Below are 19,053 nucleotides of genomic sequence, written 5' to 3'. Positions count from 1 at the left end.
CTCCCTGCAGCGGGTGACCTTCTCCAGCTCGGTGGGGGTGTCCCTGCCCTGCCCCGCGGGTGGCGCCCCCCATGCCGTCCTGCGCTGGTACCTGGCTGCCGGAGACGACATTTACGACGTGCCCCATATCCGCCACGTGCATGCCAACGGCACCCTCCAGCTCTACCCTTTCTCCCCCTCCGCCTATAACAGCATTATCCACGACAACGAATACTTCTGCACTGCTGAGAACCAAGCGGGCAAGATTCGAAGCCCCAGCATCCACATCAAAGCAGGTGAGGGCTTAAAACCGAATGGCCAGAAGGACACTTTCATTTACTTGGAATGTTACTGTGTTTCTTACTTACCAAACCAGCAGACTATTACCTTTTTTCTTCTTTATATGTATTTAGAATGTATTATTGATATCAGTGTTATTGTATTTAAGGTCAGTTTTAAATGTACATTAAAAGTACTGATCCACCTACATGTTACACATACAGCAGCTGCTCATGGAAAGTCACGCTACGAAGCTCCCAGCGTGCAGTTTTTGTACTGATGTTAATGCCAAAGAAGGTTTGGAGCTCTGCAGTTACTGAGTCAGCGGAGCGGTAACAGCTGACGTAATATGGAACCTCACCACTTGGCAAACCTGCTCTGTAACTTTACATGACCCCTGACCTCATGGAAAAGTGGCAGCTGTTTCTAAATGCTTCCACTCTGTGAAAATATCACTTTGTAGAATCATGCAATATCTAGGAGGGAAGAAATTTCACAAACTGACTTGTTGTAATGGTGACATGTTAATATAGTACCACATTTCAATTTAGTGAGCTCCTATTCAAAGATTAAGAGGTGCAACTTCAGGGTAGGTGAACTAACTAACCTTACCTTTTCATGCTTTTCTTGCCCGGTAGTTGTTACTGTTATTAAAACTAACATGGAGATATAAGTATTTTGTGTCCACTGTTATGACCATGTTATGACCATCATAACAAAAAGACTTTTTCGTTCATTCCTAGACTGACTTTTTTTTTTAGCTTTACTATAGAAATCCACTACTGGACTCTTTCAGTGACTGGATACATTTTCTGTAACAAAAAAAGAGAGGTAGCAAAACTTTTTCAGGAGAGGTACTTCAAGTTTTGAAAAACTAATTCTTGTGCCACCAAAATGGTTGAGTACAGTACGTTGGAATATGACAAGAAAACTGATCTTCATGTTTTAAATTTGTTGAGGGCCCATTAGAGACCACTAAGGTTATCAATAAAATAATATTATGTGGACATTCTGAAATTTTTCACTTCACTAAATACTTACCAAAAGTGCCAAGCTGGAGGCAGTTTTTTTTTTTTGGCACACATTGAAGTGATCACAAAAACAACATAGCCACAGCCAGCATCTGAAAATATGGTCACACAAACAGCCCACAGTCATATTGTCATTTTAAACCACAAACTTTTCTCTGTGGGGCTTAAGTAGCTCCGAGTGCCCTGACCCACATGCAGGCACAGAGACAGTTGGTTTGGTGACCTGTCCACACTCCCTGCCAAGGTCAAAGCTGGAGAGAGGTGCTGAACACACCGAGGAAAGGTGTTACTGATCTTTTAACACTTGCACGCTGACACACACACGAACACAGACACACACACAGACAAACACACCACAAAAAGTAAAAAACACATGCACATGACCTCATGTGATACACACTTTATACAATAGATATGCACGTTTGCATGTTAATGCGCATGTACACAAACACGGACCCACACATGCACGCGCACACACAAACAAACACATACCAACATGCACACCAGCCTGCGAATAGCTCATGCCAGCAAGCCTCCTGTCTCCCAGTCTCTCCATCTGTCCATGAACTGGAAAGTCCCCTAACTACACACACACAGGCTAACACAGACACACATATATCGGTGTACACACACACACACACACACACACACACACACACACACACACACACACACACACACACACACACACACACACACACACACACACACAGAAACACAGGCTCAGCCATTTTCCTCAAGCTGGCTCATGGTGTTTAGTCGCCAGCTCTTTGTAAGGGTGTTTGGCAGGAAAGATTTTGGAGTGACACATGAAAAGATGTGAAAAGAAATCCTGAAAAAAAAGTAGATTTTTAGGTCATGCTAATAGCCAGTGAGACATTTTGACTGTGTTTATCAATTCTACCTGAAGAGAGAGTCAGCAGTTCCCTAGCACACACGTATACCAACAAAATCATTCTCCAAAATGCTGCTTGATCATCTTCCTCTCCACCGCTCACACAAACACTCCCATATGGCCCGTGTGGTCCCCAGAGGATGACAGTCCCTTCAGCGTGAGAGTGACCTTATAGCCAGTCTCTGTGCTGGGATGACCTTCCCTCCCAAATAATTACAACAATTAATCAATTAAATGCTGAGGCAACCACAACTCCACAGCTCCATAACCAGGGCTCACATGCATGTGTGTGCCTCATTACCCCTAGAGTTGTACACAACACACAGGCTCGGTTACACTCACACAAAATCCTGTAGTTGCCATGGGCGACAGAGGCGTGAGCGCTAGGGTGTGGCATGCCCTGTCTCAGGTGGTGCAGGAGAATGATGACAGCTGACAGCTCACAGTGTGACACCCCCCCTAAAAAAAATCCTCTCCCACTTCCCCCTGCGTCATTCTCCCTCTCTCTCTCTCTCTCTCTTCACATCTTCACATCTCCCTCTCTCTCTCTTTTTATCCCTCCCCCTATTTCTCACCCTTTTCTTTGCATGCTGATTGTGGTCCAATAATAGCTCAAGCACCTGTCTGGATAGCTCTACATTTATGAAAATCAGTATGTGGGCTGCTTGTTTTCCTGTATATGTTTTTGTTTGGGTATCTCATTTTGAAAAATCTAGTTTTCTCTGTGCATTTTTCACTCGAGTGTAACACCAGTCTTTTGCACGCAACTATTTTTGGTAAAACAGTTTGATACATTCTCATATCCAGAGGCAACTGAAAGGCTATTGATATATGTATGTTTAAACTGGAGTGTGCATGGCAACTTGAGTTTCATCTTCAGCTGGATCTGTACTTACTGGAGGGTTAGGCGCTTAACCCAGCTGTCGTAGAGAGAGATGCAGGGTACACCCTACCCAAGACAGAGAGAGGCAAATCCACACCGACAACCAATTTAGAATCACCAGTTAACTAAACAAAAATTTCAATATTATATTATAAATGGTATAATTTGGTGAATTCAACTCTGACCAAAAAAGAAAACCTTTTTTCATGAAGTACTCTATATCTATCTGTCTATCCGTTTAGCATAACCTATAGCTTCAGTTCAAAACTTAAAAATATCAAGGGACTTTCTCATAAAGCAAATTTAGCATTTTTCTCTGTCTGTTAATAAGCAAAAGACCCAAAGGACATTTGAAGGATAGAATTTAAAAAAACATTGCATCTGAGAGTTTCGTTTTTTGCTCACATAAGTCTTTACACAAACTTGGTATAATGATTTGGGTAGACCTGTTCGGTGAGCCCCACCCTATCTCCCCTTTGTTCCACCTAAAACACACAAACCTACGTAGGACAGGGCCAAGGCAGCAGGTGTTTAGATCTATTTCTTCCATCTGCCCTCCTCATATCTGTCTGAACCTGAACCTGATAGACTGCTTTTTTTCATCCTTTTCATTCAATAATGCAAGCCGCATCCATTCATTTCTCTTGTATTTCATTATACTTCCCCTTTTCTATCCTTTCCCTTTGCTGTGTTTTTAATGCTTGCTTTATGAATAAGTAAATGCAGTATTTGGTTTCTCCGTCGTTAATTATTGAAGCGACAGTGATACAGGACTTGCCTCCCAGTGCGCCCAGTCGCCCAGACCCATGTTTTAACTCGTATCTAGGCAACCAGGCTGCATATAGTCAGGCATCAGTAACATCCTAATGATTCTGCTGCGCATGCGATGAGGGGGAGTGCAATTTACACACAAATCAGTTGGGGTACCATTTGCATCATGTCACAAGGCTTAAGAGGATGAATATGTAATGGGTTTTTTTTCCTCTCTGTGTCTTTCATATTTTCTAAGAGAAACGTGTGATAAATGACAATGCTATCACAACAGCTGCCTCTTAGTGGGGTCGGTTACATAGATGTGTCCAAGGGCATGTCGCCATACATGGCTTGATTGACAGATTTTAATGGGGTAACGAGTGGTTAAACAACACTTTCTTAAAAGGAATCAAGTGTAGGACAAGGTGGGATCACTGACAGGAAGTACAAACCCGAGTTGACCTTGACTGGTTTAGCACCTCTACTGTATTAAAATGTGACCACTGTCATCATCACGCCAAACATTTACAAGCTGCCAAGCCGATTTTAAACACTCTATGAGAGGCTCAGTGGGCATTGGGGATTTTACTTGGTATTGACAAGAGGCAGCAGGGTCAGTCAGAGAGTAAATAAATGATTGAAAGAATTGGCTCGGCCACAACAGCCGAGGCCACTCTGTCGATCCAGGCTATCGATCTGAGGTAGATGGCTTCAGTGAAAAGCAAGGGCTGTTTAAATGAAAAACTGAGATGAGGACCTGATTGGAATTAATTGTGTTTTATTTTTGATTTATTTACAAATTAAGCTTCAATTCACGTTAGCCGCCCGTGAGTCAGGTGACCAAGTAAGAAACAATAACCAGGCACAATTAAGGTCCAAAGTGGCATGGGAGCGCCATAATTGCCAGTGTCAAGGCTCAATAGCCAATATGCATCATCTGTTTTTGGCAGGATCATATATATGTCAAAAAGTGAAATTTCCATGGTGTTGACACAGTCTGCCCCAGTCTTAACTCCTTAACAAGTCAGAGGCCCAAGGATTAGATGATCATGGATAAAGTAAGCTAGTGTGAAAGAAATAGACATGGTGAGACAAAGAATCAGGAAATTAAACATCGAACTTTAAGGTGAAAGACTCCCCACCGTTTGGACAAGGACACTGGATTTGGTTCCACTGGGTTCCAGTGACAGTGGCGGCTGGCATAAAGCATTATTAATGACCAAGGAAACTGGCCTTCAGGCTAGGCGTTAATTATATCGCTGGAGAGCTGGGGGAGAGCGAACACACAGGAGTGCAGGGCCACTCCCTCTGTTGTGTGTGTATGTGTGTTTTACATTGTTAAGTCATTACTGCCCTCATTTCTAAGGAGAGCCCGCATTGATAGATTGCTAGAAACACTCCCCAATATCAGCCTTTCTGAGACCCTCTCTGATTTCTGTAACTTTTTTTTTCGGTTCGTCTTATTCAAGTCAAATAGCGTCCAATGTGAATTGTCTATGTTGAAAAATCTGGCAACATACCTTTAAACAAATGAGATGAAGATAGCAGGCAAGGCCACACAGTTCAGTTTATAAAACAGCTCACTGTTTATTCACTCGAGCTAGCATGCCCTTGAACTACCTGTCTGTCCTTCTTACCAGAATAATCCATTAATTTAATTTCACTTAATTTATTTAATGAAAATTTATGCTCTGATTCAGCATTTCACATTTTTCACCAATCAGGCTATTGCTACAGGCTAGTGTTTTCATCATTAAGCCTGTCTTAATCACCACCATCCTTTCTGTACACTGGCACAGATTCACAGTTTAGTGTTCTGCATGCCATGTGCAGAGGGTGTGTTTTTGATGCCTGGCGCCTGCATGTGACAGTTCCATCGGCTCTGTGCAACCCTCCACTCCTTGCCGTCTCATAGCATCTGTGGCGTTGTTCTTTAAAAGGCCAGCGGCAACTCGCTACGTATCCCCTTCAATGCAGCTCCGAGTCGGTCCTCCTTACAATCGCCCCGTGATTTTTAAAGCTGTGGCTGAACAGAGCACCAGACAAGTTTATTTACTCACCCTGCTTTAAGTATTTGTTGAACAGGACAGATGTCAGCTGTGAATTGTCAACATGTGAAAAAAATTGAAAAAAATATTTGTTTTTTTTTGTTTGTTTTAGATTTATTATTATTTTTATATCACTGCTTAAAATCAGGAATGTGACTATATCCGAATGTCAAATCTTGATAATAATGACTAAAAAAATTCTCTCTTGAGTTCAGTTAATGAATTCTGATTCTATACAGAGTGACTATAAAGAATAATAGAGAATAAAGAATATTATAATAAAGAATTTCCACACATTTAAGATATATTTTAGGTTGTAATTTCCAATACCTAAAAGTATTCACCGCCTCACCGCCAGCATTGTTAGCTCAGTGTTCCACATTCCTTGTTACTTTTCTTAAAATGTATTCATTACCTTAGTTAATTAATCTCCAAAATAAGTAATTTGTTTTATTATTTGTCACGCATAATTACCTACAGTTCTATAAACTGAGGCAAAACAATATCTTAGTGAGGACAATTGTACAATCTTACTTTTCGTGATTACATTCAAAGTTGAAAACCGTCTGAAAGCGACGTCCCCATGTTCATCACAGCGATTCTCCTGCAGGAACGTGAACAGGTAAAAATACAGACTCCAGAGCTACAGGCCTGACTGTTCTTCACAGCCTTTGTTACGTGTTGAAGGACTCCAGCTGCTGGTCTGGTGCTGGCATGCACTTACTTTGGGTTCTTCTCTAGCTTTGTCTTACTGTTCTGTTTGTCAAAGAATCGACATTATGTGGAAACATTCAACATTGTGTTAGCAGCATAATGCAGTTGTTTGTGTCCTGGATGTAGTTGGTACTTTTACTACTGCATTCTTATTTTTTTGTGTGCAATAAAAATCAACGCAGTGCCCGAATCCCCACTCCTCTATAGATGTAGACTTTGCCACCCTTTTCCTAAAAACTAAAATTCACTAGCTGGGCCCACGTCCTCATTTTAGGTTTGACAACGTTTTAGTAGGTAAAGGTGAATGCTTGGACATGAATTGAGCTGCGGTTTGGGGAAGGCCTTGAAGGGGACTGGCGATGGCTTCTGGGCCTGGCAGATCCCCATGAACTAAATAGAAGTGAAGAAGTTACAGAATTGAAAACAAGGAGGGAGGGAGGGTGGGGCACGTAAACGAGAATAAACAGCTTGCAGAACTGGGGGAACATATATAGATGACAACCGGAAGGAGCGTGTTTAGAGGTGTGGTCCCGCTCCTGAAATTCCGATACATAATCTCCAATTAGATGTGAAAAACATTGCAGTTAACTAAAATAAAAGTAAAAACTAGACTTTTGAAAACAAATGCAAACTAACTGAAATGATATTGTGAATTTGGAAACCAAAAACAGAAGTGAGTTTTAGTATCTGTTAGTCTGGTAAAAAAAAATATTATTACAACATTCCCAATGAGGCATTGATGGATGTGTTTATTGAAACTCTGGATGTTCACAAGACTGTGAGGTAATGCTTTCAAAAACTTAAGTGTTTTTATTCTAATATCGATACTTATTTTCCTAAATCTTACCTCTGACATAAGCCCTCTATAAGATAATAATTAAAGAAACTAAACTAAATTAAACTAAACATATTAAAAAATTCACTTTGAATGAAGTTAAATTGAATTAAAAATGAAAAGTAAAAATGAAATAAAAAATAAAAAACTAATTAGGAAATTTAAAAAAAAAACTATGGTTACTCTGGATTTCAGTACAAGTGCAGGAAGAAAAAGTCCTGTTTGGTGTTTTTATTGTTTCTGTTGATGCATCCTGTAGATAACTGAAGAACCTTCATAACAACATAATTGTAAATGTAATGTAATTACTGAATTTAATGCAATACAGTAACATGTTATTGAAAAGTGTAATGTGATTACAGTAGCACGTTACTGTGTAACATGTTAGACTAAATACCAGTATGTACGGTAGAAAGTAAAGAGAAACACAACAGATAATATTGCAAATATATATAATATTATGAATCTAGTTCCTTAATTTAGAGGGAAGAATAAATGTTTTCAATGAAAATGTAACACATTATTATTAGGACTGTGGGCTGTGTTATAGATTATCTTTACTTCCTCTTCTTACATTGTAATTACATATTACCTTTAAGGGTGTGAGCTCTATTATAGAGTATCCTAACCTTTTTTATGATTTGGCTGTTTGGTAACCATCCTGTGGCACTTTGCTTGACTGAACATTATAAAGACTTTTGTGGACTGGTTGACAGTCTTTGTGGACTAAATTGTATACAAAAAGCTATTTGAGAGATGCAGATTTGAGTAAATTAAAGCATACAAGTAAACTATACCTCTCATATCACAGTTTGTGCAGACTCCCAATGTATGATATCAGCATTCATCTGTAATTTTTAAATATCACTGCTAATATCAGATCTAGGTTTATTAAACTGAAGTGTCCACTGTCACTCTTACCCAGTGTACATCTAGTGACTAATATCAGCTCTTTTCTTCACTTACCAGTGTTCAGGGAGCCCTACACAGTCCGTGTGGCCGACCAGCGTTCCATGCGGGGTAATGTTGCCGTGTTCAAGTGCCTCATCCCCTCAGCTGTCCAGGAGTATGTCAGCGTTGTTTCCTGGGAGAAAGACACCGTCGCCATTGTCCCTGGTAGGAGATTCAGCCATTCATAATCAATGATTCATCAAAAAACCCAAACTAAGACTGCAGACAAAAGCTTCAGGTTCATTTTCCAAGTTCATGCTCACTCTGTTTGTGTAGTCTGTGGTTAATAATGGAAAGCAAATGATCTAATCTCATTCCACTACATAAATGGAATATTTGCAGGTGGAGAAATAAGAATTTTCTCTGTTATTGCAAATGAAGTCCAAGCTTTAAATCCAGGGATGGTTTTTATTTGTTTGTTTGTTTGTTTTTTAAATGTGGTTTGCTTTCAGAACGTAATGGGCTTTCTTGTGATTGTTGATTTCTCTTTATCAATAATAATCAATCTATTTGTGTTTATTTGTGTTGCTGGTACTGGTCCCAGTGAGAGAAGATGACAGAATGCCTCATTCATTCAAAAATAAGGCTGATGAAATGGCCTTTGCCTGACACATTCCCGGCTGCTCAGTCACTGTCACTGCTGTGGTTCAGAGCTGTGTTATGTGGATAAATCAGACATTAGCAGACATGTGCTATTTGTGTTTGTGAGAGAGAGGGAGAAAGTGAGAAAGCAAGAGAGAGAGAGAGAGAGAAAAAGGAGGACCGAGGGGTGTGTGTGGACTGGGGGGGATCTAATTTGATGTTATCACAGTCACCTAAAAGAGAGCAGCAACACCTCTAGGGCTCTCTTATGTCTGGTGTTGTTCACTCTGCTTCATCTGATCCTCTAAACAAATCATTCACTGTCTAACTGAAGAGTGAAAATATCAGTATGGGCCTCCTGCGTGCTGCTATGCTTGTGCATTGGCACTCGTGTGTATCTACAGTATGTGTTCAGGCTTGTGTTGCAGTGTTAACATTTGCTCCATGGAGCAATGGCAAATTGCAGGGTGTCAGATGAGACTGTTTAGGTCAGATGATACGTATTGTTCTCTGCCCCTTATCTTGCTCTCTGATACAGACTGCCTGTTTCATCTCTCAACACTGTGTGCGAGTGTATCTATAAAGGTGTCTGTGTATTTGTGTGCCTCTCTATATTGCTCTGTCCTTCACACAGGAGCACTCATTGATCCGGCACAACTATAGTAAGTGTGTGTGTGTGTGTGTGTGTGTGTGTGTGTGGCCTGAGGGGGGTTTCCAGTCTGGATCGATAAAGCTTGCTGTTGGATTCCCCTCTCTCTTGTCACGGATCCCTCAGTGTGAGAGTGGTGAGACCGGGCCAGTCTGTTTGACTCATAGCTCTGTGTGTGTGTAAGTGTGTGTGTGTGTGTGTGTGTGTATTTGCTAAAGCCACTGTATCATGGCTGTGTGCAAGAGCTCAGTGGGAGTATGTTATTGATCGAGTGATGGACGCCTTTGGTAAAACATGCACATATAGACAAGCAAAAGTATGTACACACACACACACACACACACACACACACACACACACACACACACACACACACACACACACACACACACACACACACACACACATATTTGAATGAGCAGCTCTTTGAGCTTTCAGCTGTGACCAGTCCATGTTATCCATAATCTTTAAGAAAAAACCTATACATTCCATTGATTTCATTTGAATGAATTATTACTGCATGAACTACAATAATCTGTTTCATTTTCAATAATTGAAACACCATTTTTAAGGTGAAATGATCAGACAGGTTATCAGTTTTCACTATTTTAATGATCACTGTCATAACTTTCATGAAGAAATAATTGGAAAGCAACCACATATTTGTTCTTCTCGGATTTTCTCTTGTTCTTATTGTTTTAGATGATTATAAATGGTCGCTTTTACATTTCTGCACATATGAAGATGTCTAATAAGGCGTCTTTAAACAAAATGGTTAATTGATTTTCCAATTATTAAGTAATATAATCATCCTGAAATATCTGAGCTGGCATTTCAAAATACTTGAGAGCTTTCTTGTTTTCCATTTTTCCTTCGCTTCCTTCTCTTCTCTACTTTTTCTCCTCTCTGTCCTGATGAATACGTTTTATTAGTGAGACAGTGCATCTCTTCTTCTTTCTGTCCATCTTTGGCTTGACGTCTCCTCCTCAACTCTTTCCCTCCCTGGTACAGACTGGTGGCCTGTGTCAGCATCGTAACGACACACACACACACACACACACACACACACACACACACACACACACACACACACACACACACACACACACACACACACACACAAACAGAAACACAGAGGGTGCATGTGCAGGCCCCACCCACCCCACTTGCACTCCACCACGCACCTCATCCATCTATCCATCCACTTCATCTATCAGCTTCTGGTGGCATGTACAGCTTTCAGTCTTTCGATAGCGCTCGAGATGCTCTAGTGGTTTGCCATTTATTAGGGACACTGTATGCCAAGGTATTGGCTTGACAGGATGATACATGTCAAACAGACGGCTGTGTTGGTCAATAAAGCTGAGTTTGAATGGGCTTTGATGAAGAGGCAGGAGGGTGTTTGCTGACAGCTGGCCTCACTGTGAGACGACCCTGCCTGGGTGTCATGTCACTATTTGACAGCCAAATCTGTTTGCGTTGAGGCCTGTTCGTGGAGCGATTTGTGGGGGAGTAGACAGATAGATAGACAGGCAGACAGTCAAACAGAGCGGAGCTTTGCGTGTTGACTGGCTATCGTGGATTTTACTCCCTTGTCATATTCCTCCCCTTCTCGTGCTACTTCTCTATCTAGCCATGCCTCTCCCTTTAATTGATGGTTTGCTGGTGTTGCTGTCGGTTAGAAAATTAACATTTGTTTGCTTGTCAGTTAGGGAACTGAAAGAGTATGCTCTGACAGCCATGTGTACGAAGGAACTTCATCCGTGTGTATGTGTGAATGTTTGCGTGTCACTTTGTTAGTAACGCTCTCCTCCTCCAGTTGGAGCTTAAAACATTGTGAGTTTTATCTGGTCACCATGGTAACGGGTGCGATCCGGCGGGCGGAATGAGGAAGGTGTGAGGATGCATCGCTGCCTGATTTTTATAAGTGCATCACCACGGTTCATCTCCACCTCTATGTGCGTGCATGCACGCACACACATAGAGGACATATCAGCATATGTAGCATCTTTCTTTCTTCATTTCCTGCATTACAAACTGTATAGTCCATCATGCATGGTCTGGATTAGGATAATGAAGCACTGCGTGTGACTTGTCGGTGACACTATGTGCCTGTGTGATATACATATTATTATTAATAAACCTGTTGGCCACTCTGCTAACAGGGACAACAGCCAATATCTAGGAGCTTCCAGTGTAGAAGGCAGATATTTGAGCCAACACTTCCTAATCCGTCCAGCAGAGAGTTTATGAATGCAGGCACATTAACAAAGCTAACTGAAGTGTAAATCACAGACAATAGCCAACTCTTTCAAGATCACATGTCAACAAGTGCAATCCCACTTTTGCTCTCTACCTGCATGCAATCAAACCCTGCTTAAACATGATTGGTTGTTAAAGGTTCAGTTACAAACACACCTTGGATACATATTATGCATGTATTGTTATCGAGAATAGCTAATAACTGACCTAAAGCTGTACAGCAGAATTGTCAAGTATATGTCAGCTTACTTTAAGTATTTTGGAAATGCATGACAAAATTTTACATGTTTACACTGTAAAAGTTTGGGTTCTATATGGTGTGATCATACTTTTCCTTTGAAAGATGATCAGTTTTTCTCCTGCCGCCCTGTAACTTATACACATTTTCTCACTTGTGTATGTTTTCCTATAATCCCAGAATGTGTCCCTGATTTCTACATCAGGCCTCTGTGGGGGCCATACCACTTGTTGCATGACTCAAACAGACCAAGAAAAAAAAAAATGCAATGTGCACACTTAAATGTTAATTTTAATTTTAATAAATGATTTCCATGTGTTTAATTTGTATTTGTGAGAAAGGAAAAGTACACGCATTCAACAATGTCATCAGCATCTGTGATTGGACCATGATATAGACATAACCCCAATCTTGAGGATTTTATGTTTCTTATACACCCGCTTTTAATAATATCACCATAAAGTACTGAAGTTAAAATGGAAATATCAAAGTTTGCCAAAAAAGATTTACAGGAATGGTCTTGATTTTATGTAATAGCTACACATGAAGTCAGTGTAGTCTCTTTAATGTTCCTTTCTTTTGTGAGGAAGCTGAGTCAGTTCTGCAAACTGTTCACACTTAGATATAATGTGCTTGCTTCGTTAGAGCCAAAAAACCTACAGCTTATTTGAATTACACATTTACATACTGTGGTTGAATGAACTATTCAGGTGGCATCTGAGTAGCATGCTTCATTAAATGTTAATGAGAACATTGTGAGTCATATTACAGCATTAAACCAGGGTAAGGCATTAAGAGATTAACACACACAATTAAGTTGTTTTCGTTTATCTTAAACAATGTATGGCTCCTGAAAGAACTATCTTTATTAGTATAAGAAAGAAGAGAATATTTTTGAAAATTGTATTAGTTTGAACGAGCAAATAGAGTCACGGAACAATACTAAGTGATTGATTAGTTGATATCACGGGAGATAACAACAGAAAGCGTAAACATCAAGGGTGAAGAGGGTGTGGAAAAGTGTGACGTCTGTGTTTTTTGCATTGATTGAGGCTGTTTAATCCCCCTTCTCTTTCACACACACTGCCTCTCTCTCTCTGTGAAGTGTAGCGTCACCACAGCTGCAGTAGCTTCTGTCCCAGTCTCCATTTTGTAGCCACTCCGCAGAGGACCTGTACTCTTCCTACCCCTCTGTCTTTCCACTTTTAACTTTAGCCCTCTCCCGCCCTTCTTTTCTAGAGGCACTTATTAGGAAATAGTGAAGTGACAAAGCATCGTCTTTTTTTCTTCCACTCCATCAGGCCTGAAAGTGAACAACAGATAGGCTGAAAAATGGCAGAATAGGCAGAAAAAGAGAGAGACAAAGTGGCACAAAAGCATGACATGTTAAATTATGCAGATGGGAAAGTGGGCATAGGATCCAGGGATGATGGAATGAGGTGGGTAGGTGTATGAGGACATATAAGGGGTTGGACAGATGGACAAAGAAAGAGGTGTGTGCGCTGAGATTTCCTGCTGTCCCCAGCACCCCAGGGAGGGAGAGAAGGCCAGGGGCTTTAAAGCCAGTGGGGCCTGCCATTAAAGATGCATCTGACAAGTGCTTAATGCTCCCCTACCTCCCCTCTCCCCTCCATTTCTCATTTTTCTCTAGACTTTCTTTACTTATTCCTGTTAGTATCTAACCATTAACCATTACACACATGGTGCACATCTATGTGTGTTTGTCTTTAGAATGGTTACCATTCATACCTAGGGTAAAGGTGGGGGAAGAGGGCAGGCAGAGGGGTAACTGTGGAGGGGAAATGGGTGCTGTTTACTTATTGATGTGTGTTTATGGGCTGTGATGTGTGTGTGTGTGCGTGCGCACATGTGTCTGTGTGCGTGTGTGTGTGTCCGATTCTGGCAGTGATGCATGTTAGGTTGGGTTATTTATTCAGCACTCGTGTTTGGATGTTTTACAGAGAGAACAGGTGCAGAGTGACTCTGAGCTTGCTCTGTTTGAGCGGACTTTGTGTGCGCATGTGTGCGTGCGTGCGTGTGTGTGCTAGCTGTGTCAGTGAGACAGACAAAAAGAGAGTCAGACACAGGGGCATTCACTGCTGTCCAGGCACTGATAGGGCCGCTGTGTTTGTCTTTGTGGATAACATGATTTGAATATTGAAAAGAAATTCTAATTTGTAGATTTCAGATAGATAGACAGATAGACAGCTAGATAGATAGATAGATAGATAGATAGATAGATAGATAGATAGATAGATAGATAGATAGATAGATAGATAGATAGATAGATAGATAGATAGATAGATAGATAGATAGATAGATAGATAGATAGAAAGTACATGCTCAGGAACATGGATGTTCTGCATAGAGATTGAAATGGCGGGAGAGATGGAGGGAGATTGAAGGAGGGAGAGAGGGAGGTAGGAAGTGAGAGAGGGTTGTGCACGAGGAGAATTTCAATGGCACTCCAATCATGCAGGCAGTCTCGTTAGCCCAGGGAACATTTGCATAGCGCTTCGGCGAATTCATTTGGCGTTACTCAGAGAAGATGGCTCCCTTTTCCTCTCAGCTAGTTAGTTATTCATTAAGCACAAGGTGTTCAGAAGCACATTCAAGCGAATTTCTCATGCGTCCGTGTGTGTGTGTGTGTTTGTGACCTGTTGACCGGTGTGCCTTTCATGTTACACTGTATGTTCCTTGTTATATAGGCTTTGTTGCAGATCTACCTCCCATGAGGTTTGCATCTTTATGACTGACTGGATACGTGCCCTGGATCCTTCCACGTATATCCTAACAATACTGACTAGGTACATGCCAGCAGACAGAATTGCTGTCAGATATTGTGCCAATTGCAGAGCCGACGTCAGAGCATTACTCATCACCCACCATGATCTCGCCAACAACTTCTTCCTCAAGTAGTGACGCCGGAGCTTTAACTTCGTATATCGCTGCTGCCTTTCTCCTCCTCTTCCATCCCAAGAAGCTAATTAGGGGAAAAAATACATGATAGAGGTTCAGACAATTAGATTTTTACCTCAGATCATCACTAATGGGGAGCATAACTTGCCTAAAAAAGCACGTCACTTGTGAGATTGGTTAGGATTGTGTGTGTTTGTCAGGGGTGGGAGTATGGGTGGTGTCAGTGAGGAAGCAGAGCCAGTAAGTGAAGATGACACACATAATGAAGAATGCAGTGGATGTGTTATTCTAATTATCCCACTGACACCTCCTTGCGATCTAATGTTGTTTGACAGTGCACAAAAACCATGGTGAAGAGCTGCACTTGTATGCACGTTTGTGTGTATGTGTGTGTGTGCTGGGTGTGTGTGTGTGTGTGTGTGTGTGTAAGTGCGTGCACTGGAATCTGCAACCAGGAATTTGCAGTGACAGTGTTTGTCACATGTGCTTAAGCTGTAGGGTGAATTCACTTTGTGTGACCTTTCCTTAAGTTGGTCTGCTGCTCATTTTAAGTAGGCAAACGCCATCGTTTGTGCTTGACACGACTTACTTATTCTACCTTTATTTGAAAAAAGAAAACTGCATCATGCATTGACTTTAAATGGTTGAACTGCACTCTTAAGTAGGTGAGAAAATATGAGCTGGAACTCTTCTTGAAAAATCAAATAGTGTATGATTAGTGAAACCATACAGAAGCCTGTTTTAAGTAAACATTTCAAGCTATTATCTTAAAATTTTAACTAACTCACTAAAAACCTCTGAGAAAGTAACTTGAAATTTTAAGTAATTAAGTCAAAATTTGGATATAATAACTGAAAATTCTGTTTTTCTTTCTAATGGATGAAATAAACTTCCATAAACACCACCGGCTGATTAAACTAAAGAAAAAAACGATTTGGATAATTGATTAATGGTTTCAGTCATTCTTGAGAAAAAATGAAAATACCACAAATTCCTAACAGGTTTTATAGAAGATGATTTGCTTCTTCTTTGCATCATTGCAGACTTTTAGAAGTTGTGATGTTGTGACAATTTTCTGCTATTTGTGGAAAAATCGGTTAATGATAAAATGTGAGGCTTTATCATTAGTGATATTTTTCAGTTCAGCCCTGCTGTGTACAGAGTGCAGTGTTGCCATCAAACACTGAAAATGTTTCATTCGGTGTCATGAATATGATGACTTTGAGGACTGTAATCTCAGCAGATAATGTTGAAGTTGAGTGTCGGCAGGTCAAAAAACGTGTCTAGTCGTTGCACTTTGTGTTAAAGAAAGGCTACATAAGCAAAGGAAAAGAAAGAAAACAGAGCATTCCTATGTGCATCTGTAGTTGTAGACATGCATGTGTTTCTGTGTATTTGTGTTTTTAGTAGTGCGCTGGGGGCAGGGCAATATGAGAGATATCCTGTTCCAACACATCCCCGCTGGAGCTGACTTAATGACCCATGACCTGAAGATGTACATGCTAGGAGAAGAGAGAGAGGGAGGGTGGAAGGAGGCAGGGTAGCTGAAGAGGAAGAGGAGGAGGAGGAAAGCAGAGGGGTGTGGGACCGGGAACAAAATGGATGAAAATTGGAGCAAATAAAGCAGAAAAGAGATGAAAATGTGTTCTGCTTGATGCATTGCTCTCTATTTCTTTGTCCTTCCAGTCTCTTTCTCTCTCTGGAACACGTCTCGGTCTGACCAGCGTCGTGTCCATCTGCTTGAGGAGCTCCTCCTCTTACCTCTCTTTGTCTGCCTCTGGCACTCTTACTCACTTTTCTGGATCCACTTCTTTTCTCTGAGCTGATAGATCACAGTTAATCAAAGACAGGATGGCGACAGCCAACAGACCCATGACATGCAGCCCACAGTGGACACGAGCAGAGGCAGTAAGGGAAAGACAGAGAGCTTCAAAGTAAAAGGACAGCGAGATAGCCGTAGAATAAGAAGACAGGTGAAACAGGTTAGCACATTTAACCTGCACTTCCTTTTTTTTAGTCCTTCTCAATTTTTCTTTTACCCTTTTTGACACTTGCCATTTTTATTGGATTTCTGGACTTTCCCGCCCTTCCCGCTCTTTCCCTCTAACCTCACATCACCTCTGTCATATCTGTTAAATTCAAATGTGCATCTGCCTGTGTGTGTCTAAGTGCATGAGCGCATGTGTGTGAGCCCACTGATCTCCCTTGTCAGCAGTGCCATCTCTGTGTTTTATTAATAGCTAATCAATGAGCTCTCTGGGATCTATGAGATGGCCTGAGGACTCCCATAAGACATATGCCTCCGTATCAGCGCACACACATCAATAGCTCATAGAAGTCAGTGGAGTGTAACACATTTAGAGTTGGTGTTGTTGTTTTTTTTGTCAATACCTTTTTTTTTTTCAAGTTTTTGTTTCGTATTTTAATTTAGCTGCAGCAACAAAGTGGTGCAAGCAGCTCAGATCCATTATAGACCGATTCACATCTGCCCTTCATGTTTCCATATCTGGTTTGTTTGTGTCATAAATGCACTCTCTCTTTCTCACTTTCTGTTTTACCTCTGCCTCCTAGGGTTCTCTTACTGCTTGACTTGACATTTATTCCTCTCAAGCGCTTATCAGGCCCACTTGATCGCCTCTTGTTTTGCATCATTATTTTTCTTCACATTCTGCTATTTTCAGAGTGTCTGCACTCTTCCTATTCTTCCCTCACCTACCTATTTTCTCTGCGCTCACTTTCTGTACCTTAGCTGTTGGTATTTTGAAAGTGCAGCCTGTTTTTTTTTTCTTTTTTTCATTTTGTTTTTTGTCTGTTTTGTTCATGTGCATAGCCATTGTTTTACGATGCCCAGGGCAATCTGGGTTTTTGTTCCTCTCACTCACTGGGGACATTGTTTGAAAACAGAAATGTGAGTTTCAAATGTCTTTGGAGGAATCCTCCAACTTTTTTCATTTATAAGCACCCAAACTAAATAAAGGATACTGCTATTAATAATCCGATTTTTGGTGTGGTCAACAAACAAAATTAAACATTTTGTTTTAAAAATCCACTTTTAAAAAAGTTAAAAATGCACCTTTTTCAAATATAAGCATTTATCCGTTTTATCCGTAACATAAAGTCATTAAAACTACTACTAAGTCCCCAAAACAGAACCCAGTCCTCTCCAGAATTCACCCCCAGTTAATGGGAATACACTCTTGCAGTGTTGTGCACATATTTGTAAATGTGTACAAGCCATTCTGCTTAGTTTGTCGTTACTGTAATGGGTGTATCTGATTTTTCAAACAAAACTCCTGAGTTTTATTGCGTTAAAGTGACAGAACAGAGTCAAAGCCTTTTGTGTAATTGTTGCAGTATGTTTAGGCTAAGCCTTAAGTGTTTCCGTTTAAGTGCTTTGGTTTACAAACTTGCATTTGCAGCACCATCTATATTAGCTGCCCAGGTGTATTAGCAGCTCACGGCCGACATCATGCCCTTGTATTTCAGCCTACGCTATGCTGAAGTTGTGGACACTATCGTATTTCATGTTTCATGCTTCATCTAGCCAACAATTGTGGTGCCAAAATGAATGTAGCCTCTTCTCATGTTTTACTTTTTGGCAAATTTTGCAATTTTGTGGTGTTTTGTGAGCAATGTTTTTCTCTTGGACAGTGACTGTCTGAGCAGTCACTGAAACAGCTTTTGACTTGGCTTAGACTTTATGCCAAGTCAAAAGAACTTTCTCAGCTGTTTTTCAATGCAGTGACACATTTTGTAGGTGGGAAATCACAACTCAAAATTGTGTCCTTTTCAACCTCCAGGTGTTCAATGCACAAAGCCATGAGAAAAACCTTGCTTCCTCCAGGTTTGCTTTGTTGCACATGAGGTAAAGTTAACAATGTTAAGCTAGTAGTGAGAGCTTGAATCAATTGTGACAATACAGCCACGGTTTCAAGTGAGCTAAAGGACTAAATTAATTATCATTCAGCTGAACTCATACGTAGAGAAGCTCTACTTTATTTTTATTGTCCAAAGTGCCATTATGTGGAATAACAT

General features: G+C 40.8%; 1 protein-coding gene across 1 annotated transcript in view; it reads left to right on the top strand.

Annotated features, from left to right (window-relative positions):
• LOC116314750 (Down syndrome cell adhesion molecule-like protein 1 homolog) overlaps positions 1–19,053 on the top strand; it is an 88,873-nt gene continuing 69,820 nt past the window's right edge. Inside the window, exons 1-2 of the mRNA XM_039622218.1 lie at positions 1–275; positions 8,387–8,533. Of these exons, the coding sequence (XP_039478152.1) occupies positions 8,431–8,533 (103 nt within the window). The 5' untranslated portion in view covers positions 1–275; positions 8,387–8,430. The remainder of the gene's footprint in view (positions 276–8,386; positions 8,534–19,053) is intronic.

The sequence above is a fragment of the Oreochromis aureus genome, linkage group 14, assembly GCF_013358895.1.
Source record: "Oreochromis aureus strain Israel breed Guangdong linkage group 14, ZZ_aureus, whole genome shotgun sequence".
Classification (NCBI taxonomy): Eukaryota; Metazoa; Chordata; class Actinopteri; order Cichliformes; family Cichlidae; genus Oreochromis; species Oreochromis aureus.
Note: the sequence above shows the minus strand (reverse complement) of the source record. Positions and strands in the feature narration are given on the sequence as shown.